At 47.2% G+C, this 24,050-nt stretch overlaps 1 protein-coding gene across 2 annotated transcripts in view; it reads right to left on the bottom strand.

Annotated features, from left to right (window-relative positions):
- The window catches only part of LOC119455463 (cubilin), a 233,580-nt gene that overhangs the window by 30,637 nt on the left and 178,893 nt on the right, over positions 1–24,050 (bottom strand). For both annotated transcript variants that reach the window (XM_037716873.2, XM_037716872.2), the window contains 7 exons: positions 20,739–20,952; positions 18,626–18,813; positions 15,924–16,089; positions 12,626–12,781; positions 11,882–12,073; positions 8,923–9,294; positions 2,643–2,857 (listed from right to left, as the gene is read on the bottom strand). In XM_037716873.2, coding sequence (XP_037572801.1) covers positions 2,643–2,857; positions 8,923–9,294; positions 11,882–12,073; positions 12,626–12,781; positions 15,924–16,089; positions 18,626–18,813; positions 20,739–20,952 — 1,503 coding nt within the window. The remainder of the gene's footprint in view (positions 1–2,642; positions 2,858–8,922; positions 9,295–11,881; positions 12,074–12,625; positions 12,782–15,923; positions 16,090–18,625; positions 18,814–20,738; positions 20,953–24,050) is intronic.

Raw genomic sequence — 24,050 nt, forward strand, 5'->3', positions numbered from 1 at the left:
CAATAAAAAAAAGCCGCCGTGGCATCGGGGAAGCGTGCTCGGCTCGCATGCCGTAGGCCCGGGTTTGATTCCTGCTAATTGTGCTGTTCAATGTGGCAATAAAGAAAAAGCCGCCGTGGCGTCGGGAAGCGTGCTCGGCTCGCATGCCGTAGGCCCGGGTTTGATTCCTACTAATTGTGCTGTTCAATGTGGCAATAAAAAAAAGCCGCCGTGGCGTCGGGGAAGCGTGCTCGGCTCGCATGCCGTAGGCCCGGGTTTGATTCCTACTAATTGTGCTGTTCAATGTAGCAATAAAATAAAGCCGCCGTGGCGTCGGGGAAGCATGCTCGGCTCGCATGCCGTAGGCCCGGTTTGATTCCTACTAATTGTGCTGTTCAATGTGGCAATAAAAAAAGCCGCCGTGGCGTCGGGGAAGCGTGCTCGGTTCGCATGCCGTAGGCCCGGGTTTGATTCATACTAATTGTGCTGTTCAATGTGGCAATAAAAAAAGCCGCCGTGGCGTCGGGGAAGCGTGCTCGGCTCGCATGCCGTAGGCCCGGGTTTGATTCCTACTAATTGTGCTGTTCAATGTGGCAATAAAAAAAGCCGCCGTGGCGTCGGGGAAGCGTGCTCGGCTCGCATGCCGTAGGCCCGGGTTTGATTCCTACTAATTGTGCTGTTCAATGTGGCAATAAAAAAAAGCCGCCGTGGCGTCGGGGAAGCGTGCTCGGCTCGCATGCCGTAGGTCCGGGTTTGATTCCTACTAATTGTGCTGTTCAATGTGGCAATAAAAAAAGCCGCCGTGGCGTCGGGGAAGCGTGCTCGGCTCGCATGCCGTAGGCCCGGGTTTGATTCCTACTAATTGTGCTGTTCAATGTGGCAATAAAAAAAAGCCGCCGTGGCGTCGGGGAAGCGTGCTCGGCTCGCATGCCGTAGGCCCGGGTTTGATTCCTACTAATTGTGCTGTTCAATGTGGCAATAAAAAAAAGCCGCCGTGGCGTCGGGGAAGCGTGCTGGGCTCGCATGCCGTAGGCCCGGGTTTGATTCCTACTAACTGTGCTGTTCAATGTGGCAATAAAAAAAGTTGTCGCAGTTTCACCCGAAAGGCGAAGCATCAATTGCGATAGCAAATTTGTAGAGAGCTATACGGAATAAGGATAGTAGTTTTATCAGCTGTACAAACTTGGACATGCAGCAGCACCGGCAACACACAGAACTGTTGTCGACGCCGTCGGCGTTTTGCCCGCGTTCGCACAAAATGCGCGCGGCGTTGGTGACTGTTGCAGGAGCCTCTGGGGCGGCTCGGAGGTTTTCGACGAGATCAGAACGGGACACTCGTCGAGCAGCGTCGGAAGTCTTTACCACCTTCTCGCCTCGCAACGTTTTTATATAAATAGGCATTTTGTGCCGCAGCTAAACGTCGCCTCCCTTCCCTCCCCCCCCCCCCCCCCCCCCACGGCCTTCCGCGTGTCTGAAGAAGTCGCGTTTGCTCTACATATATGGTGATTGTAAAGGAGGAAAGAGACGCTTAATTCTGCAGCCTTTAAGGGAGCACGGCGCAGAACGCGCGTTTGTTCCCCACCTTGCGTTCACTCCCCGTGAAAGCGCGCGCCCCTCGCGCCCTTTCACTCACACTACAGCGTTTGGCGGCGCGCGGCGACGATTTCATCTCCATTGACGTCATACGGAACCTCACGGCGACGGCGACGACGACGGCGACGGCAGAAATCTGCTTTGGAGTGTCCATATAATTGCTATCGCAATAAAAAAAAAAGCCGCCGTGGCGTCGGGGAAGCGTGCTCGGCTCGCATGCCGTAGCCCGGGTTTGATTCCTACTAATTGTGCTGTTCAATGTGGCAATAAAAAAAGCCGCCGTGGCGTCGGGGAAGCGTGCTCGGCTCGCATGCCGTAGGTCCGGGTTTGATTCCTACTAATTGTGCTGTTCAATGTGGCAATAAAAAAAAGCCGCCGTGGCGTCGGGGAAGCGTGCTCGGCTCGCATGCCGTAGGCCCGGGTTCAATTCCTACTGAGACCAAAATGTACCAAATTTTCCTTTCAAAGGCATTAATTTAATTTGTTTACAAGATCTTTTCTGAGATATGTGACGTCAATCCGAGCATTTGTTCACATGTTTCTACCCCTTGCGGTGTCAGCCATTTTTGGTACGACCTGTCGGTCTCGCCGACAGAACTTTCGCGTAATGGAGCATATAATTCTTTCAGAGTAAGCAAATAAATTAAAAAAGAACGTTACATTGATCCTTTTCATTGTCAAATTTCCGCATCTGTGAGTTGTAATGATGAGCAGTGAACTTCTGAAAGCCAACCACGTCTTTCGGTGGATGTTGTTTTGCTATATCTGCCATAATTCTGTTAGACTTCTTGCTTCCAGGTGGTCAAAATTAATCCGGAGACCTCCACTACCGCGTGCCTCATTATCTGAACTCGTTTCGGCATGTAAAACCCCAGAAAGAAGACATGAAGAAGACTTTTTTGCTAAGGAGATGCGTGCCATATTGTGGGAATTACTGACGGAAAGCAACAATGTGGAATTAAATGAATGCAGCAAGAACATGTAGACCATTCTCAAGAGATTGCCAGATCATCTGAAATGGCGGCGGAAATTCGTTCCACAGTAGGTTGCCTCTTCAGATAGAACCGTACCTCCAGCAAGTCGGTGCTGGCGGCGTTGCAAGGCAGCGTTCCGCTTCCCAGGTTGAGGGCCGTGACGTTCAGTTCGAGGCCGTACCCCGAGCGGGAGACGAGTGTCCAGAGGCAGTTGAGCGGGCCGCCCGGGTAGCTGCCCGAGCTGTCTCGGCTCGGAGGCGCCAGCACGCCGGACTCCTGGCGGAGGGTGCCGCCACAGCCCTGCCTCTCTCCTGCACACGTGAGATAAAACGAGGAAGAAGAGAGATTAGCAGTGACTAAACAAAGAATGTCAACCACTGTTAAACCCTTTAAGCCTCCACCTCCATGCGAACCTCTCATTTGTCTGGAGACAGGAGAGAGCGATTCGGGTTTGGCAGAAATCAGACTTGAGGAGGGGTTAGGTTAGGTAAAAAGAAATATGTAAACATAGGTGAGGTCTGAGCTGTGTACGAACGCTTTCACACGGTCAGGCATCTTCGTAAAGGAGGCTCAACACTACACAAGGCGTTTTGTTAGAACGTTTGCGCATTCCTGCTGCTGACGCGTTCTTCTTTGACATTTCATCATCATCATCATCTCCTCATATCATCATCATCATCATCTCATCATCATCAGCATCAGCAGCAGCAGCAGCAGCCAGCAGCAGCAGCAGCAGCAGCAGCAGCAGCAGCAGCAGCAGCAGCAGCAGCAGCAGCAGCAGCAGCAGCAGCAGCAGCAGCAGCAGCAGCAGCAGCAGCAGCAGCAGCAGCAGCAGCAGCAGCAGCAGCAGCAGCAGCAGCAGCAGCAGCAGCAGCAGCAGCAGCAGCAGCAGCAGCAGCAGCACAGCAGCAGCAGCAGCAGCAGCAGCAGCAGCAGCAGCAGCAGCAGCAGCAGCAGCAGCAGCAGCAGCAGCAGCAGCAGCAGCAGCAGCAGCAGCAGCAGCAGCAGCAGCAGCAGCAGCAGCCTATATTTATGTCCACTGCAGGACGAAGAAGCAGCAGCAGCCTATATTTATGTCCACTGCAGGACGAAGGCCTCTCCCTGCGATCTCCAATTACCCCTGTCTTGCGCTAGCTGATCCAACTTGCGCCTGCAGATTTCCTAACTTCATCACGCCACCTAGTTTTCTGCCGTCCTCGACTGCGCTTCCCTTCCCTTGGTATTCATTCTGTAATTCTAATGGTCCACCGGTTATACATCCTACGTATTACATGGCCTGCCCAGCTCCATCTTTTTCTCTTAATGTCAACTAGAATATCGGCTATCCCGGTTTTCTCTCTGATCCACACCGCTCTCTTCCTCTCTTAACGTTAGGCCTAACATTTTTCGCTCCATCGCTCTTTGCGCGGTCCTTAACTTCTTCTCGAGATTCTTTGTTAACCTCCAAGTTTCTGCCCCATATGTTAGCACCGATAGAATGCAATGATTGTACCCTTTTCAACGACAGCGTTAAGCTCCCAGTCAGGATTTGGCAATGCCTGCCGTATGCACTCCACCCAATTTTATTCTCCTGTAAATTTCTTTCTCCTTATCAGGGTCCCCTGTGAGTAATTGACCTAGATAAACGTACTCCTTTACATACTCTAGAGGCTGACTGGCGATCCTGAATTCTTGTTCCCTTGCCAGGCTATTGAACATTATCTTTGTCTTCTGCATATTCATCTTCAACCCAATTCTTACACTTTCTCGGTTAAGGTCCTCAATCATTTGTTGTGATTGGTCCCCATTGTTGGTTAATAAGACAATGCCATCTGCAAACCGAAGGTTGCTGAAATATTTGCCGTTGATTCTCACTCCTAAGCCTTTCCAGTCTAATTGCTTGACTACTTCTAAGCATGCAGTGAATAGCATTGGAGAAATTGTGTCTCCTTGCCTGACCCCTTTCTTGATAGGTAACTTTCTACTTTTCTTGTGGAGAACCAAGGTAGCTGTGGAATCCTTGTAGATATTTCTTAATATATTCACGTATGCCTCCTGTACTCATTGATTACGCAATGCCTCTATGGCTACTGGTATGTCTACTGAATCAAATGCCTTTTCATAATCTGTGAAAACCAAATAGAGCGGTTGATTATACTCCGCAGATTTCTCGATTACCTCATTGATGACATGGATATGATCCATCGTAGAATTGACATTTACGTTGACATTTAACAAAAGCTAATTATCGCAGTGAGCAGGAGGCAGAGAGCTTATGTAACAAGGCTCCTGTGCCAGTGGTTAATGGCTGCTATTGATGCAATTCTCATTGCTTTATGAAGTTAGTGCTCTTTGCGTGATTGAGATTTCGAAGATATCTTAGATTTACTAAGATTTGTACCACACGTTCGGAAATTGAACATAGTGCTCTCTAAAGTTGCGATGAATAAAGGTGCGCAGACACTTTAGGCTGCGCCGGTGGAAATGTACCAGATATACTGGCAGGCTGAGTTTAATGCAAGTCCTTACCGATCGAACTCTTTGAAATTGGAGGTTAAATGCGATACACAAACGAAAAGTTCTCGTGGTGTGATTGCGCAATAAATTCCAAATATCCTATGTCATTGTGTTTAACACTATTTCTATCATTCACATGGGAAAAATACACGCAGAATCTCCTGTGGGAGTTATCTAAATTATGCGTAACAATTTGCTACTAATCACATGCTGTTTCGTCGTCGTATGCTGCTGTATTTGGTATAATTGCGAAAAACACCGCGAAAGAATCGTGAGACGAATGAGCGCGGTTGCAACATCGAAATGTTCGCTGAGACCAGCATGAGGTGACGAAGAAGAGGCGAGTAGTAGCAATGTTCGCTCATGTTACATATGATGGTGCGTTTGGATGATGCCGCTGCTTCGTAGAAGATGAGCACTGGCCGAAGCGTGCTGTAGTACGTCACGTCATTGAAAAGCGTCACGTTTAGTAGACCTCCTACGTAGACGTGGTCGATGACGCTGCCTCCTCTCGATGCGAACCCTTATCAACCGTGCCACACCTTACTTCTGCGGCGGCTGCGTATGGCGGGGCTGCACGGCAGTGCTGATAGCTTCGTGTGTGCAGTGATCTCACCGCTTAGTTTGCGATGAAGCGCGAGGCAGCACGATGGTAAATTTGCTCGCTGCTGCGGGCCCTATCTTGAAAGCGGTCGTCTTACGTAACGAACCGACGGAGGGACGGATGGGTGTCCTCGTTGGGTAGGTGTAGAAATGCTTGTGCATGTAAAACACGCTAAAATAATACTAATTCCAATATCTACTTGAATGGTCTATCAAACAATTTTCCAACAGCCCCCCTTTTTTTCGTTTGTTTTTTTACGTCATTGAAAACCTGCCGTCCAAAGTATCTCTCTCTACTTGCAGGAGTTGGTTAGAGAAGGGTCTAGCAATTTTTTAAACAATTTTTAGATCGTCAAAACTTGTCAGATCAATGTGTACAGACGCTGGCAACAGTGACAACTGATATCGTTTGCGACAGCAAGGGTAAAGAAATAAGCAACTCGAAACACATGCAGATTTGGTTACAGAATAGCTGTTTTATGAAACTCTGCGATTGCGGCTTAAGAAATAGCCGCAAAGATTTTGTAATAATGCAGACATGCCGTGGACGTTTTTCTCCTTTAACAATATTCCCGGCTGTCGAAAGAATGGGTCGTATGTGCGGACCGATGGACTACCGCAAAGCTGTGTGGCATCAGCTCAGAGGCGCGGCCAGGGGCGCTATAACGTAAAGCTATTCCAATTCTGCAATCAGCCCACCACGATTGGTCAAAACATTTTCGGGCCACTCCCAACTTCGCCTGTTTGTCACGCGACGTCACGACAACCGCGATAGCTCCCCATCTGATATAATGTGTACACTGATTATGCATGATTAAACTGCACAAAAGAAAAATAATCATTCCTCATTCGACGCCTTTTCACTATTAGCCCTCTGCTATTGGTCCAATGTTTTCCGACTACGCCCACTGCGCCTGTCTGTCACGCGACCTGACAAAACCTCGAAAACTCACACGTCAAAGTGACGTGTACGCGAAAGAAAAAATGCATTAATGTGCCGAACAAAACTGAAAAATTTTCTGAATACCCACAGAGTGCGCCGTTCCGAAAAGAATAGAAGATATGGCTGCCCACCGATCGCTCAGGTCCTCGCTACTCGCACCTGCCGGTGAGCTTGTATTTATTTGCGCATGATAAACCTTTTTGCGTGGCAGTAAAACGTTATCGAGCCCTTTCGGCATGCATACGACATCGCTCTGCCAACTCTTCCTTGCTGAGGATCCCTTTTAGCGGCATTCTTATCTTTCCATTGCACGCCGCCGCAATTTTCGACCAGCCACCGCGAGCTAACTAAGGCGAAGCGGACCAATTCTCTTCATGCGGTTATCTATTTTCACTGTGCTGGCTAGGCCCCATCGAAACCTTCTCCACTAGAGTGTGCACCTCGCCTCTTGTCAGCCAATTAGATAAGAAAAACCGCTGAGTGTAGACAATGTTATTGGTTTTGAAAGCAAACAAAGGTGACCTCCTCTAAACGAGGAGAGTGTTTGATTGGGTTGTTCAGAGAACGCTGCGGATCACCGCCCGATGCTTGCGTCGGTGGTTACGTGAATTTGACGTCAGGAGATTGGAATCAAAACAGCTTGGAATAGCCTTATAGCGCCTCAGCTCCTCGCACCAAAGGGGGGACGGGCAAACCCGTGGGGTTTTATATTTAGTTATTTATATTATTATATTTATTATAGGGTTGTATGCGCCAAAACCAGCCTCTGATTATGAGGCACACCGTAGTGGGGTACTCCAGATTAATTTGGACCACTTGGGGTTCTTTAAATGTGCACCTAAATCTAAGTACACGGGTGTTTTCGTGTTTTTCGTCCCCATCGACTTGCGGCCGCCGTGGCCGGGATTTGATCCCGCAAGCTCGTGCTTAGCAGCCCATAACCACTAAGCAACCACGGCGGGTATAACCGGCGATGGCACAATCATCAGTTATAATTTATAAGCTGTTTTTTGTAGTAATTCTAGTTGGAATTAAGTGATTTTTAAACTGCATCCTTCCTTTGAAGTGACCCCCCCTTTAAGCGTCTGAGGCGAGGGCATGCGCGTCATGATGATATTCTTTAGGATCGGACTGAACTTAAGCTCTGATCAACACCACACGGTGGTACTTTGATATTTATTTGCCTCACGAATTCATACACAATGAGCTAGATAAAGTTAGGAATTTATTACGTTAAAAACTAAAAAAAAAACAGCTGCTAATATCATGCATAACGGCATCCTCGTTTCTGACATGCATAACATAGCTGATCATTTGAATACGTTTTTTTCATAGTGTTTTTTTTTCCAATTCATACACCTATGCACGTTGTAGTGTTACTTCTGAGAGTGTACGGCGTTTTTTTTTTTATGCTTCTTAACCTGAAACTGAAGGCGTCACCTGGACCTGATAACATACCTAACATGATTCTTCACCACTACGTTGAAAGTCTGTGGCAGTTTTTAGCTGTTATTTTCCGCGCGTTGATTTCCTCAGCTTGCCTGCCTAATGACTGGTGAACGGCACGTGTATTAGTGCCGGTATTCAAGAAAGGTGACACCTTGCTGTTTAAAAATTCCACCACACCAATTTGAAAATTGTAGCCGTGGAGTTCGCAAGGCGGATCCACTTGGAACGAATTCTCAGGATGACAACAGTTTCGAGATATTAATTCCCGAACTTTGCGGAGAAATGCATTGGCATTCCAGTTACTTTTCTGCTTCAATGCATAAAGCGACATTTTTTTAAAGAACCTAACTGGAACGCCAATGCATTTCTCCGCAAAGTTCGGAACTGTCTGGAATATCTCGAAACTGGTGTCATCCTTAAAATTCGTTCCGAGTGAATCCGCCTTGCGAACTCCACGGCTAGAATTTGTAAATTGCAATATGGGCCATAAGGTAATTAGTTAAAAACTTGATTAGTGCATTTTTGTTAATTAGTCGATTATGCATTTCAGTCCATTGTGCAAGTAATGTCCGCCTCTTCGAGTAGACCAGATCATGAACTAGAATTGTGCTATCTGCCACAGGCACCCTTTAAAAAATTTTCAAGTGTTGCTGAAACACACGGTATAACTCCTCGTTTAAGGGTAGAATTATTATTTTCCTCCTGTCAGTTTAAGTGACAATCGTCCCTCGGTACAAAAATCTCAAAACACATTTCAGACCGTTGTCGGTCTCTTTACATACTTGCATTTTTAAACGTACTCACCCCCTTCCCCTTATTATTTTTTTTTTTGCACACGTGGTGAGTGTATAAAGCCGCACTCGAACGAAGCAATGCACCACTGACCGAGCGTGGTGCGGTAGGAAGCTCTGAATCCGGTTCCGGCCAGGTACATGGGATTGACGGCCAGCACGACGGTCATTGTGCGCCCGGTGCTCTTGAAGATGTCCGGTCCTCCGTGGCGGCCGCAGAAGACGGCGATGCGCGGGGCTGCGTCGCTGTCACCGTCCATCACGAGCACCTGGCTGGCCACGAATGCGTCGGTGCAGTCGCCGTGTGTCGCGTGTTCGTCGGGCCCCAGCTGCAGCCGAAGCTCGACCACTCGACCCTCGGGCGCATAGATGTGCCACGTGCACCGGGAAGCCCCGCTTTCGCTGTCCACCCTCGTCGCCAGACGGCTGAAGGAACCGCTTTCCGCGGTCAAGTTCCCGCCGCAGTCTGGGCAGGGGAGACAAAACGAAACTGTGACTCCCTACATTGCTGGTCACAACAGAACACGTGCACGGTTAAAAAAAAAACAAATGGCTGACTGAGTTGGCAGCATGCGATGCTTCGTTCCGTACGCTTAAGCGGTTGTCCCGTCTTCGAGCTGTTCGTTCGCCATGATGTCACCAACTAACTCACAGGCGACTCGTTGATCATTCTAGCCCAGTTGTTGCGAACGCCTTTCTGAAAGTCGCAAAGGTAGGTTAACTTCTTGAGCACACTCGCCAGCCTGCCCTAGCGAGCGAATGTTTAGTCGCCCGAGCTTACAAGTTGCTGCTATAAAGAAAACGTTCTCTCAATGGGCCCCATCTGCCAAACCTTTACATTAGTCGCAATCGCCGCTTCTTTACAGCCTTCTGTGGCTGTACCATCTTCTTCACCTGAGTACTGAAGAGTGCGCATTCGCTCGCAGGCTGCTCCTCAACATAATCAACAACAACCGTGTTGGAGTTCTTTCTATACTTCGGCCATTTAGTATAATTTTCTGCGATTACTTACTTGACACTTTGACAATCGGGATTGTATTTCGCGACCTAAGTATTTAGTCATAGTTAAACATCTGATTGTCTAAAAAAAAAATACTGGCAGGATGCCGTACTCTACTGCGAACATGTACTTGGTTTTATTCGCGTAAAATGATTCTACTTAAAGCTAGTTGCATGATAGTTGCCCATTGCAAGGAGCGCCCAAACGCAAGGAAGAAAACTAAGGAAGCGAACAGGGGACGAGGACCGGAAAAAGGATAGCGCTCGTCCCATCTGCTCTTATTTAGTTGTGCTCGTCCGTTTGCACGCTACTCCCAGTGAATGACTTCCAAATTGCCCGCTTCACCATCATTCAATACGATAGTTGGGACACCCTGTATATACCCCATACACGACGGTGATAACACAACGATGCCCCGTGCACAGTACAGTGTACCATGTGTCAATATTGCTACACGCGTGTGGTATTTGGTTGTTTGAACGATGCGCGCGGGCGCCATCACTCGAAGGAAAGCAAGCATGGGAGATAGGGAAAATAACTGAATTATGTCCAGCTGGACATCCTAAAAGGGGATTGGGGATAGGGGAGTGAAACAAGGAATGTAAGAGAAGTGAGGCAGTTTAGTTCGGATCAATCAGGTGCACCCGACAATGCGCAGCGTGACCGCAGTATACTCATTATTCTTTCTTATTTCTGGGGTTTTACCTGCCAAAACTAGTTCTGATTATGAGGCACGCCGTAGTGGAGGGCTCCGGATTAATTTTGACCACCTGGGGTTCTTTAACGTGCCTTACAACGCAAGCACACGGGTGTTATTGCATTTCGCCGCCAGCGAAATGCGGCCGCCGCGGCCGGGATTTGATCCCGCGATCTCGTGCTCAGCAGCGCAATGCCTTAGCTAACTGAGCCACCGCGGCGGGTAAAAAAAAAAGTATACTGCGGAAGCACTGGTGTGGCTTTCTAAATATAGGCAATATAGTTCCTTGCTTCAAGTGAATAAAAAGAATACTTTAGAGTAGCATGATCGCCTTCTCGAAACTAAGTCTAAAAGTGTCATTATTTTACACATGGGTAATTTGCGATTCACTCTAACAATAAAAGGTGTACTCGCGATTCTTTTATGGGGAGTAACTCCTTGATCCTTATTTAACTCCATTTTCGGAAGTACCTATACATATAAAATGGAGTGCTTTCGCTCTGCCTGTGCACAAGTGCAGGTGCTCCATTGGGAGTGTACCGGAGTGCTCAAAAATGTGGTCGCCTGCGCTCGACTGTTTTTACACTGAAGCAGTTGAAACGTTAAAAAGCAGTTTTTCTCTCGTCACAGGGAACATTTCTGATGATACAATACGCTGCGCTTTTACTCATTTGCTTACGAACGTACGTACAGAATAATATACCAATCTGGCGACGCACAATGCGCAAGTATGGCTGATCAGATACTTGGGGAGTAAGCATAAACATTTTACACACATAGAAAGAAGTATTTCGGGTACAATATACGTAGCGCGAACGCTTCCAAACGTTCGCATGCAATGAAAACAATGATCAAATTCGAGTATGTGAAAAAAAAAAAGAAAAGCAAAGAGCTAATTTATACAAAAGCTATACTTCAGGCACACCAGTCACCAAGATAGATCGTTATTTTCGTTTTTCCAAATATACTGTATATCACAGGGTTATCATTGAGCTCGCTGAAAACTGCTGGTACATGTTACCTGCGTGTACTCTCACGATATATTGAGGAGAACCATACGTTCTGACATAGTGCTCAGCTTTACGTAATGTAGCGTGCTTGGTCATCGGGATCTTGAAGTTCACTTCGTAATAATACCGTGTCAGTATATACTGTCTGTATGAGTAAATTCTATGCAGTATTTATATCGCACAAGGCACTTAGAGACAAGAGCCTGACTGTACAAAGAGGCCACGCTTACATGAATGAATGAATGAATGAATGAATGAATGAATGAATGAATGAATGAATGAATGAATGAATGAATGAATGAATGAATGAATGAATGAATAGGTGATGTGAAAGTTGCGCACTCACGCGAGATGCGGTATCGTAGACGGAAGCCCTTTCCGGTGCTGCTCCAGTCGGTGCGGAACATCACCAGCACCGAAGAAGCGACGGAGAAGTTGCCGGGTGCACTGGTGCCGCACCAGGGTCCACCCAGAACAGGCGAGGACGTCGAGTTACCCTCGTACAGCGTTAGGTTGTCGTACTTGCAGGTGTCGGCATCTGCGTGGAAGAACGAGAAGCTACTTTTAGGGGCGCAATTATTTGAACCGTTATACCTTCACTGCGACAATCCAATCCAATCCATGAACGCATCAATCCCTGCACGAACGCTCTTAGCGTATAGCTCAATAGAGTGAGTGCGTAGGAGTGTCAGGAACATTTAGTAACAAACGTACGAAACTAAAAGCCAATACAGCAAGGTGAAACTCAAGGAAAATCATCATAATTATCACCAGCCTATATTTATGTACACTGCAGGACGAAGGCCTCTCCCTGCGATCTCCAATTACCCCTGTCTTGCGCTAGCGTATTCCAACTTGCGCCTGTGAATTTCCTAACTTCATCACCCCATCTTCAAAAGTCATTGAGCGGTGGGATTACTTGAACATGAGGGCTAAATTTGGCCATAAACTTTGTTTTCATTCAAAGAAAGAAAGAAATGAAAGGAGAGGAGAATTCAATTTACAGTGAGCAGAAGCCGAACCCTTACCATCGCATGACCTCTCGTTCTCATGATTTGAAAAAAAAAAAAAAAGAAACAATGAAACTCACTCTCGAGTTCGAAGTTGTCAGTGTCGAAAGTGATTTCCAAGTGGCTTCCCTGCGGCACCACGATCAGGTAGGAGCAGTTGAGGTTGTTGGCGTAATTCTCGGGGAAGCGCGGTGATGTGATCTCGCCTTCGTCGTCCTCGTACCGGTCGCCACAAGCTGTGCGGAAAATGTGGCCGTGCATGTTGACATTTTAAGCATGTTCACAATGGCTATGGAGGCATCGACACTGTGGTATTCGCAAGGGCGAGACACAAGTCAGAGGAATAAGCGCATTTCTACGAACTCTCCCGATTTGTCTAGGAGACTCCGGAATTTCTACCAATCCTCCCAAATGTACGGTCGCGGCCATAAATCTCCCGAAAATCTGCCCCAATACCACCGAGAAAAAAGAAACAGAAAACGAAGGAAAAAAGATTTGTGCCATTAGCGCTGCTCAGTGTAGGAAAATTTCCCTGAGATCTAAGAATTTATGCGTTGTTTACGGCAATAGCGATATTTGTACGGAAAGAAGGAAATTTCGCTCTGGGGCATTTAACGATGAAACTGTTTACGTGACATCGTGTTTTCATTTCAGTCACCGGAAGTTACCTTCGCTAGCATGCGAACTATGACTTTGATCGTACTGCAGCGCATTAAAGGCATCTCACCGTGTAAACGACAGGGTGCGGATAGCCCTGGACCCTTCAACAAAGTACTGCTACTGTGATTTTGGCGCTTGTACTTATAGCTAGGCTGTTGACGTCTGTGCACTCTTAATGAAATATCTATCTGTAACTGGCGAACAAACGCACGTTGGATCACCAAACAAAGCAGCAGGGGTAAATCTGCGAGTAAGCAGACTTATATACATAGCACCGAGCACGACAATATGGTTGCGGCGATAAACAACCGAATACGGACGCGTATGCTAAATGTTACCGGGAACCGCCCATATGTAGAAAGAGTTCCAGTGGTAAAGTGGTTGGGTGAGTTTTGCTTTCGAGGAAACATAAAAAAAAAAAAAACGGGCAAGTTTGCACTCGGTCGTGCAAGGCTTAGGCAAAGCGCAACTGTCGATCCTCAAGTCTTACTGGCTGCTACTGCTAGGTTTGTTGTTGGTTGTTGCTAGGTCTTAACTTGGTTTAACTTAACTACGCATGTAGGAAGGTATTCTGGAGTGATCATTTTCGGAGGTACCTTCCCTTTCGCGCCATTTCGCGTGACTAGAGCTGGACGCGTCAGCGCCTACGAGCGACAGCGTTCCTGGCATGCCACAAACGCAGCCGCCTGTGCCAAGAACGCTGCTGCTTGCCGACGCCGAACGCGTTGGAGGCTAGCCACTCGATATCAATCGGCCAGCTTCGCTGTGTCTTGAGCTTTGTGCGTCCTAGTGCAAGCTTTCGCCTTTTTTTTTCTCTTGGCTCAGCGCGCCCCGGAGAGAAGAGAGGCGGGGGTCGGGAAGGGAGGGAGCTGGCGAGGAGGAGACCACGTGCACATGCGCCACGCCGCCCTCCTCCGCCCTCCTGGTTGCCATGGCTATGGCGTGGCAGTTTCTTGGTACGAACCACAAATTACGGCTGGCTTAAACAGTTTCGCTGTTAAAAATAGCGACGTATCTACATGCTTCGTTGCACATGGCGCGTAAGAGCGTAAGTGTGGTGGTGTTACGTCAGTACACAGTTTTACAAAAAACATAGTCACATCTTTTACATTGGTGTTGCGAAGTGGCGCACTATTTTGACACTGCATGTTACATTCTGTAATGGTGGTCCGGCTACCATCTTCCTTACAATTCGAATGATGTTCCGTGCCATCTCGGCACTTTGGACTAGGTGCAAACCAGCTTTGGGCAACAACAAAGTATATACGTGCTGGCGTCTTCTTCCCTGAATGTGGCTTCAACATGGAGGCTGCCTTGTTAGCATAACAACTAGTACTACGACATCACTTCCGCGCAAGGTAAGTGGTTTCATCGTGTGAATATTTTTGAAAGAGGTTACGAATATATTCCAACTAAATGTGCATTTTATGTGCACAACACAAGCAAAAGTTTTTCGTTGCGAATATCATATTGCAAACTGAACAACCAGATTTTGCAAAAATCTAGGGAAATCTGAGGAAAATTTTCATTCGAGTTTGGGGAAAACAACTGGCTTCGGAGGTTGGCAAGCACTGCGTGTCATGCTGCACAGCCGCGTCGGGATTGATATTACGCACTAAATAGCTTGCCCAAGCCACATTTAAATGTAAGCGTGCCTAGGCAGTTAGGCATAACTGAGTTCACTTCATATCAACGCATGCGTTGAGGAGTGCGCGGGAGGCAAAGGTCTAATATGCGTTGCATAATGAGTGGTTCTTTCTAGTCAGCTTTGCCTCAATAAATCTTTGTTATGCGGTGAAGAGTATAAAGGGCAGAAATTGGCTACTGTCACGGGACCAAGGAGGAGGAGGATTGAAGGAGAAGGCAGGGATGTTATCCAGAAATGCGTCTGGTTGGCTACTCTACTCTGGGGGACGGGAAAGAGGGAACGGGAGGTTATAAAAAATTTAAACATGCTTGCAGGGGTCATAGTACGTGTTCCTTAATCAAAATACACCCACGCACGCACCGTCTTCGGTTACAGTGCGAGCGCCTAGATGTCTAATAACTGTATACTGACAGCTATTAGCTGTTTCTGGCATTGCTGCAGACCAGGAAGAAGATTAGTCTTTCTTTCTGTTGCCGTCATCAACCGTGTGCATTTGCATCCCATTTGTATTTAGTTAGCGGGAAGACATTAATTATTATCGTAAAATGAAGACCTAAGTGCCGCGAATGTGACGTCCGCACACGAAGTTACAAGTTTCGTTGCATATTTATGCACTCGCGCCACATTTTGTGAAATAATAATTACCAAAAGGGAATTATGCTATAACTTTGCTTGCTTTCAAATGCAGTGCAAACATTACTACTTCTAAATGATTACACCGTTCTGGGCGGAGGCTCGCAAAATCCATGACAGACGGAGAGCTGCTTCAAAAAATCACGGAATCATGTCGCCACTTGTCTTTTGTCTTGGCATCTTTTCTGTTTTATCAAGCCAAAACTGACAAAATAAGAGTGACTTGTAATCTCAGAAAGGTAATCTGCCAGTGCAACTTAATGTGCCTCTTTATTATCGCCTTAAGGCAAAAAGTCGAACACATTCACGCCAAATTTCGTGGCTCTTTGTTCTGAGATCTCTTTGCAGGTATTGCCATGAGCAGTAAATAAACTTCATTCATTCCTTTAATCATTTCATTCATTCATACGTACAGATGAAAAACTCTAGAGACTTGCCTTTGGTGACGGTCATGCGAAAGCCGTCAGCTTCTACGTCTCCGTTGGAGCGGAAGAGGACACGGGCGCGGTGAGTGGCTGCCTCGATGGCCGGCGGTGCCTCGAGGCCGCAATAGCTGCCCACTGGGTGAGGCTCCCACTGGCCATCTGGGCCTTCGTTGAACACCTGTAATGTTTTGCCAAAACGCCGTAGGAAATACTCAATCAACGGAATCGGAGAGCGCTAAGATCAGCAGCTAAAGAACACAAGTGCATCACGAGGGCACGAAAAGTGTGTGTCGAAGTTCGCAAGGGCTCACGTGCTAGTGAGTGTATATCATATTAGACTGCGTAGGACATGCTTCAAGGGACCCTGAATCACTTTTTATCGAATTGGAGAAGGACATTTGAAGTGAAAATAGGCTATTTCAGAAATGCTTTGCCGCAAAAAGAACTTCAACGCGTTCAGCAGAAGCGGAGCTATCGGTAACCAAACACGGCCTCCGCTGTGGTCCCCTTCCTTCCTCAATGCGTTGCACTGCGAAGGTTACGGCGGAGTGGGGCGGGGCCATAACGCCTCGCCTTCGAAATGTCACCGTGGCGCGCAGTTCAAATTCTACTTTGGATGTTAACGTAGACGCCACGACTTCCGATTTTGGTGTCTACGACGCGCTAAACGTAAGCCAAACGCGGTTGTCATCGGCTAGCCGCACTGCGCTTAGCCAGTGGACTCGTGGCGGCACCCTGCGGCGGCCGCGGTGTAGCCGACCGCAGCGGCCAACCAATAGCAGCTGCGTATGGAAATGTGATTTATTGCGAAATAAAGCACACAGAAAAGAGTGATGATCGTGGCGTCTGTTGAAAAGAGAGCGTTTGAGAGAAAGGTGACTTCGCGCTCCGCTTCCGAGCTCCACGCACCGCGTACGACAGCCAAACTTGGCTGAGATGTTCACAGCAGCGTATGCTACCCGCGGACTATGTTATTTCACCAAGCCCGAGGGGTGGTTTCACCGCCAAGGCATGAGCTAAAATACACGCTAGTTTCATGTCCTTATTATTGTCACCCACGCTATAACTTCCCATAGAAACTCAAAGGTATTTATGCCATACTTGAGTGACCGTAATTCGGTTGCACTGTGGCGCCTTATCATTTGATGCGCTGATAAACAGTGTAAACAGTGACGCGTGAGGACACTTTACACACCAGTGCCGCTGATTGCTTTTACCAATTTATCTGTGACGCTACTTAGCACGTGACCTGCTCATCTCATCCTCTCCACTCTGCTGGTCACACACTTGTTTTCCCTTCACAGCTCTTCCCTATCATTTACATTTTACCCATACGTACCCGCCTTAGCCCAAACGTATATTTTGCTGTCGAAAAGGACCCTATATTGTTCCAAAAGTTATTTTTATTAAATTTCCTGTTTTCCTTTCTCATTTCCTCCCTACCTCAACTTCGATCATTGATTGGAGCAGAAGAGCCCATCTCTCTCGGTCCCAGTTACCACTTGAACAAATTACACGAGGGCCTTGTGGTGTAGATAGCTGCAGTGCCCTTCGTTTATAGTAGCAAGCTCGGCATCTCGGAGGAATACGTTTGTTTTCAAACCTTAGGGTCATGAAAATTGAATCCTTATTCAGCTATGAGCTTTGTCGCTTACTTAGAGTAGGAAGAATAAAAACGATGACGCGTTAACAAAACTAATCTTTGCAGGAGCATATCCCCGTTTACAACGTACGTCCGCCAGAACCTTGGAATGGCGACAGGAGCAGAAGTAAGTAAGGCCACCAAATGTTAAAATCTTGTTTACCGACAATGTTAAACAAAACGTACACAGAAAATGGCGTCAATGTATCTGTTCTGCCTTTAAAGAAGCTACGCAAAATGTTTGTATCATGAGTTCTGTCGCTATGACAAGTTCACGTTCTTTTTTCTTTCTTGACTACCATGCCTGCTTGTTTATGTAATCTTATGCAATCCGTAATCATAATTTGTTTATGGTATGTGATTGCGCTTTTTGTGTCCTGAACTATGAATTTTAAGTTTTTTTCCCTTTTTGTTAGGAGTGTTACGTGAAACGCGTGCTTTCGGTAGACCGCTACAAAACTGCCCTGTGTATGAGTGTCCACATAGGCCTCCACTGCAACCTGCTTTTTTCGCCTGGTCATCCTCGCAACTTTATGGCAAATTAAATTAAACTCAATTCAATTAGCTGTATTAAACTTTCTCTCTCACCATAAACGTTTTGCAATCTAACCACACCACCTGATCATCTTCTGTCATTTGTTGCATTTTCACTTACCGTGGTAGCACAGTGGCTGGAGTTGTGCTGCTGAGTTCGACGTCACGGGTTCGATCCCGACCGCGGCGGCCATGTTCCGGCGGGAGAGAATGCTAAAACGCTCGTGTGCGATGCATAGGGCGCACGCTTAAAAGAACCCCAAGTGGTCAAAATTAATGCAGAACCCCGCATTACGGCTTGCCTCACAACCACCACGTGACTTAGGCCCGCATAACCTCCAAAATTTAATTGAACACGATATTTAGTTGGCGTTTCCCCTCCCTTAGCATCCCATTCTGTCGCCCTAGTCGGTAACTGTTTTTCCCGCCCTTTCACGTGTCCCACATTCTGTTGTAAATCAGAGATCAGCTGCACACGTTTGCTGTCTAGATGACGTATTACTTCCAAAAAGAAAATCATAGACTCGACTGTTCGCACCTTGACGTAGTCCGCAATGCACCCGGTGCTGGCCTCGATGTCGAAACGGCCCCGGAAGGCAAGCCGCGCCCGGTAGCCTTGCTGCACGTCCACGGTCCAGTCACACTCGGTGTTGGCCGGGTACCGGTTCGGATAGTTCGGAGACTGCACAGACTGCTCGCCCCGGCCGTGCACCAGGCCGCCGCACGCTGCGAGAGACCCGTTGTGTTGAGCCGTGTGTCTGTTGCACTTAACTAATGCGTGATGTGTGCATACTACGCTTTAATTCCCTTATTCACTAACGGGTATGAACTCGAGTTCGGCACAGCATCGCCGCTTGAAACAAAGAAGTCACCAGGCTTCGACAACGCTGCACATCGACTAGGGCGACGAAACTTTGCCTTAGGAATGCAATTATGCTCTAGTGCATTCGTGTAGATGTCGAGTGTGCCTAGTCATAAAAGTTTTGTTGAGTAATCACCGTGGAGTGACAGTGAGAAGTTCAACCGAAGGATGGCGCTGCCATCCACTATCTGTTCAGTCAGTGAGACCCGTAGGTAATGTAAAGCTTCCAGGAGTGCTTGGATTTAAAGTGGACGGAAGCGTCAACCGGTCAGCAGTCGAGATAAGCAAGATATGATTAGAGTATTGGCGGGAAAAAAGCAGGGAAGAGATTGATACGACCGGATTCGTTAGAGGTATAGGTAGCCGTACAAGGATAGACAAAGAAGTTTTGAGGAAGAGAAAAAAAGAGAGATTAAGGAGATGCATACAAAAATGCTAGTATGAAAAGCATGAAAGCACACCAGGGGGTGCTCTTCTGTAAGTGTCCACCTTGTCAGCTTGTCCATTTCGTCTGCTTATGAAGTGTTGATTCACATGGAGCGCCTGTCTCCTCTGACGTGTACCCCAGCCCAGCCAATCAGAACTTCAGCAGCAGACGAAATGAACATCTCTACTAGGATGGATACTTACACAATACCCCCTCCCCTTCCCTGATTTACTCCAGCAGGCTATAGGTGACTATTTTGTCAGTGCCCCATTTCATAGGGGATGCCAATAAATCGTCGCCAATTGTGTCGAGGAACGCCGCGTGGAGGAAGTTTCCAGATTAAGTAGTTAAAGGAAATGGAGAGCTGGCAAGTTATTTCACGAGATTTCATTTCCAAAACTATTCGCGCTTTCTGATGAAGTGCGTCGTTTCTGCTCGTGCATCTATCGGGGATCGCTATCCATTACATTTGCGTTCTATCGGAGTCTACGATAGCTTTCAAAATAAAGTTAAGCACGGAACAAGTTGCCAGGCCCACGATATGAGTTGCCTGCATGCTTTCTTTTTTTCATTGTAGGAAGTGGACATTCTGAAAGCAGCCAGCAAAATATTAAAAGGCAGGAAAGAGTTGTCGTTGTTTTTGGGTCATCATCATCAGTCTAAACTTACTTCACTAAGAAGGCCTCTCCAAACGATCTCTAATCACCCCTGTCTTGCGCCAGCTCATGTCTTATTACGCCAGTAAATTTCCTAATTTCACCACCCCACCTAATTTTCTGCCGTCCTCGACTGCGCTCCTCTTCCCTTGGCCTACAACCTAACTCTAATAGACCACCGCCCCTATGCGCGCTATGAGCGCACTCAACATTTCAACATGTACACGTCGAATATTTCTGAGACAAGGTAATTCTCGGCAGGTAGCCGTATATAAGCCACCAGAAAAGGGCGCTTTTATCTCGACGGCTTTATGTAATCACACTGACATCTGACGGTGAAAGTTACATTGCCCCGTCATCAAAATGCTGTAATAATGTAGCCCGTGTTGTACATTATCACTCAGGAAGCCTGGATCACTCAGTAAGCCTGGACAGTTACAGATTTGTAAACTTCACGTTTCTACTTAAAAACAAAAAACAAACATTCATTTCTGGCAATCCTGAAAAAAAAAAGTTTGAGGTCAGGAATCAGAACTCTGCTTCTCACAGTCACTAGAATTTAACATTTCTTTTTTCTCAAGTGCAACAAACTTGATTTTAAATCGGTCCAGTGGTTGCCTCATAAATGCGATTCTGCATTATACGTGTGTTTGAGTAGGCGGCAGCGCTGTTAGTCCCAAGGTAAAACTTCCTCCCAAGGGCTCACCGAGGCCGACGGCAGTGACGCTGATGTTGAAACCCTTTGCTGTGCCCACGGCGTCCGAATGGAAGATGACCATGAACGCGGTGCCGATGAGGGAGACGGGGCTGCGCTGTCCGCAGTACTTGTTCACGCTGGGCGCCAGCGCGTTGTTGCCGCTCTTCACGTCCAACCAGTCGGCGCTGCAGTTGTCCTCCAGGGCGAAACTGCTGAAGTTGAGCTGCGCGGAATTCACGCGAGGTTAGAGTTGCCCTCACTTTCTCGCTTCTCGTGAAATATTCTGCGAAGAATGACTGCTGCCTCTTATGGCTCAAGAAAACATGTTTTTAAATCGTAAGCTTTCTTTGGCGAGCTCCCCAGGCCTGTCACTGCGAAACGTGTAATGCCTTGTGTCTGCCCAGAAATGCGCAATTTGCAAAGTTAGGACATTTATTCGTCATGATAGTGTAAATATAGATGATTGGTAGCATTTTTAAGCAATAAGGAACAATTTAAAGCAAACAATAAAATAAAAAGAGAATACCCATAAAGATACATAGGCTCCTTAGAAAATGCATGGAGAAGGGTATAGTAGAGGTGGGCCAACTGAAATTTGGGGGTAGGTCAACTTGAAATTTGGGGCTGGGTTTGCTTGCAATTTCGAGGTGGGCGAACTTGAAATTTGTGGGTGAGCCAACTTAAATTTGTGGTTGTGCCCGATTAAAATGTGTGGGTGGGCCAACTTGAAATGGGGGTGGGCATACCTAAATTTGGGGTTGAGCCAACTTAAGATTTGGGCGCGGGTGAACTTGAATTTCCACTTGGCCACATATAAATTTGGGGGTGGACCAACTTGAAAATTCGGGGTGGGCCGAGTTGAAATCTAGGGCTGGGCCAACTCAAGTTAATTCGGGGTGGGCCAATTTGAAATTTGAGCATGATCCAAGTGAAATTTCGGAGTGGGCCGACGTTAAATTTGAATGTGGGCCAACTGAAATTTGGGGGTGGGCCAAATTGAAATGTGGGGGCAGATGAACTCGAAATCTGGGGTATGGTCAACTTAAATTTGGGTGTGGGTCAACTTGAAGTTTGGGTGTGCGCTATTTGAGATTTAGAGGTGGCGCATGTCCAATTGAACGCTGCTGAGCGTCCTTCGAGTCGTGAACACCTCGCGGGCAAGCGAGCGGATCGAGACGCTTGGCGCATTTTCATTGAGTCTTGCGGAGGTGCTGTCAGAACGCAGGCGAGAGTTTGTGTGGACAAAGAACGCGCGCATAACACAGGCTTGCGAGAGTGACAGCAAAGGTGACATGCCTCAACACCACCTAGATAGCACAGGCCTACGCGCTCCGATCATGACCGCATGCTACCTGGCCCGACTGCCATAGAATCTAATGGGGATGCTCCCGCGTAAGCAACCGTGATTTTGACGTCACTGCTTTCGTCACGCCAGCCTTGGCAATGGAAATTTCGGGCTACGTAGCATGACGTCATAAATCAGATTGCGTAGGCCTGTGCTATCTAGGGGGTGTTGCATGCCATCGCGGTGGTACAGACTCCACGATATGCCTCACGTGCTACTGCGGCAGCAGGTGTTCCTTTTCGACCACTCTGCTCCGTCGAGGCGTGTTCGTACCCGGCGTTCCGGCTCAATTGGTACAATTGCATTGTAGGGGTCGGATGCGGCGAGAAAATCTGACAGTTGTCTGCTAAAACCTAAGCACTCTTTGCCACTGGAAAAGCCATGGGTAGATGTGCGTAAGCTAGGAAAGGCAAGTAAGCAAAGCTAAGCAAAAACGAAGTCACAGCCAAGCCAAACAATGCTTACACTTTAGAAGACATTTCGCAGAATTTCTGTAGCTTTTTAATGCGCAAGCATTCTAGGACTACTCTCGGAAATCTGTTCGTCCGTCCGTCTTTCTGTAACGCGACACGATGCGCTCCAAGGTATGCATGGGCTCCTGTGGAGTTATATATGAGAATGCCTTATGACTACGTATGACTACTGAGATTTATGATTATGACCGCTGGTTATTCGTCTTTCTTTCTCTTATTCGGCCGACATCCTACGTTGCACATGGACACCTTGGTGCCTTCTTCCACGTGCCCCGGTACCGAGTATGCTCGAGAGGCTATTTGCCCGTGCTGACCATGCACGTCAAGTTGCCCGCGCTCGCTTCAGCGAGCCGCAGGTCCACCAGCAATCTCGGTAGCCATCAGGACCATAGCCATGACAGGACTACCCACGTTGCTCCTCCACGCTGTCCCCAGCGCGCCGTGTCGGCCTTTTTGAAAAGCTGCTGTTCCCGTACACCGGCCCATATCGAGTGTGCCGCCAAGTGACTGTCGTAACGTACAAAATCGCTCCATTGTCCCCACCGGCTCAACCCCGCACCGACATCGTGCGCGTCGTCTGCGTGAAGCCCTATCATGTCCCAGACACTGATTAACCCTGTGTGCAGTGAACTTTTTCCATGCTGTCGTATTTCGACTGCACCGAGTCGGTGCTTTCGCCACCGGAGGGTAATGTTACGAGCCGCCTATCCTGCGGACGAAGAAGACGTTGCGTTTCGTTTCCGAACGCTGGCGCATACCCACTAAGACGTTGCAGAGGACGACCTATGCCCTGGCCCGCCATCTTTGTTGTTGTGGTGCCACTGGTTGTCACTGTGTAAGTGTTATACATAAACCCGTTTTTGGCATCTCCCCGTAACAATATAGGGAGTACTGAAGATGTATAAAGAATAATTATTTAAGGTTAATAAAAGTCTAATAAGATTATTACGATGAAATTACTTGACTAACATTAAGAGTAATTACGAACAGCGAGTCCAATAAAATTAATTGAGAGTAAATTCGTTTGCCTAGTTAAGAGTAATTAGGGTTAAATTACTTAAGGCCTAATCAAGATTAATTAAGGATACTTAAACATAATTAAGCCTAATTTCAATTGAATAGCAATAAATTGATTATTGCTAACCGGAATTAAGGATAATTAAGATGATTTAACACCAATTAGGAATAATTAGGGTAACATTACTTCAGAACAAACAAGATTAATGAAAGTAATGATTGAAATACATTACTTAGCCCTAATTTACATTAATTACGATTACATTTATTTCATGCAAGAAAATAATTCCGACTAATTAGGCTCACCAGTTAGGTAACCTCAGCATGCCATTGCAATACTTGCAGCACATTGCGTCATCCTCGACACAGTGAGCCGCGATGTGCGTAATTCAGCCACTCAATCAATAATTCGTTGCATGAGAGGAAGATTAGCGTCTGGAAATAATGCTTACGCACCATCTGACAAGTCCCACTGTTGATGCATCT

The sequence above is a fragment of the Dermacentor silvarum genome, chromosome 6, assembly GCF_013339745.2.
Source record: "Dermacentor silvarum isolate Dsil-2018 chromosome 6, BIME_Dsil_1.4, whole genome shotgun sequence".
Lineage (NCBI taxonomy): Eukaryota > Metazoa > Arthropoda > Arachnida > Ixodida > Ixodidae > Dermacentor > Dermacentor silvarum.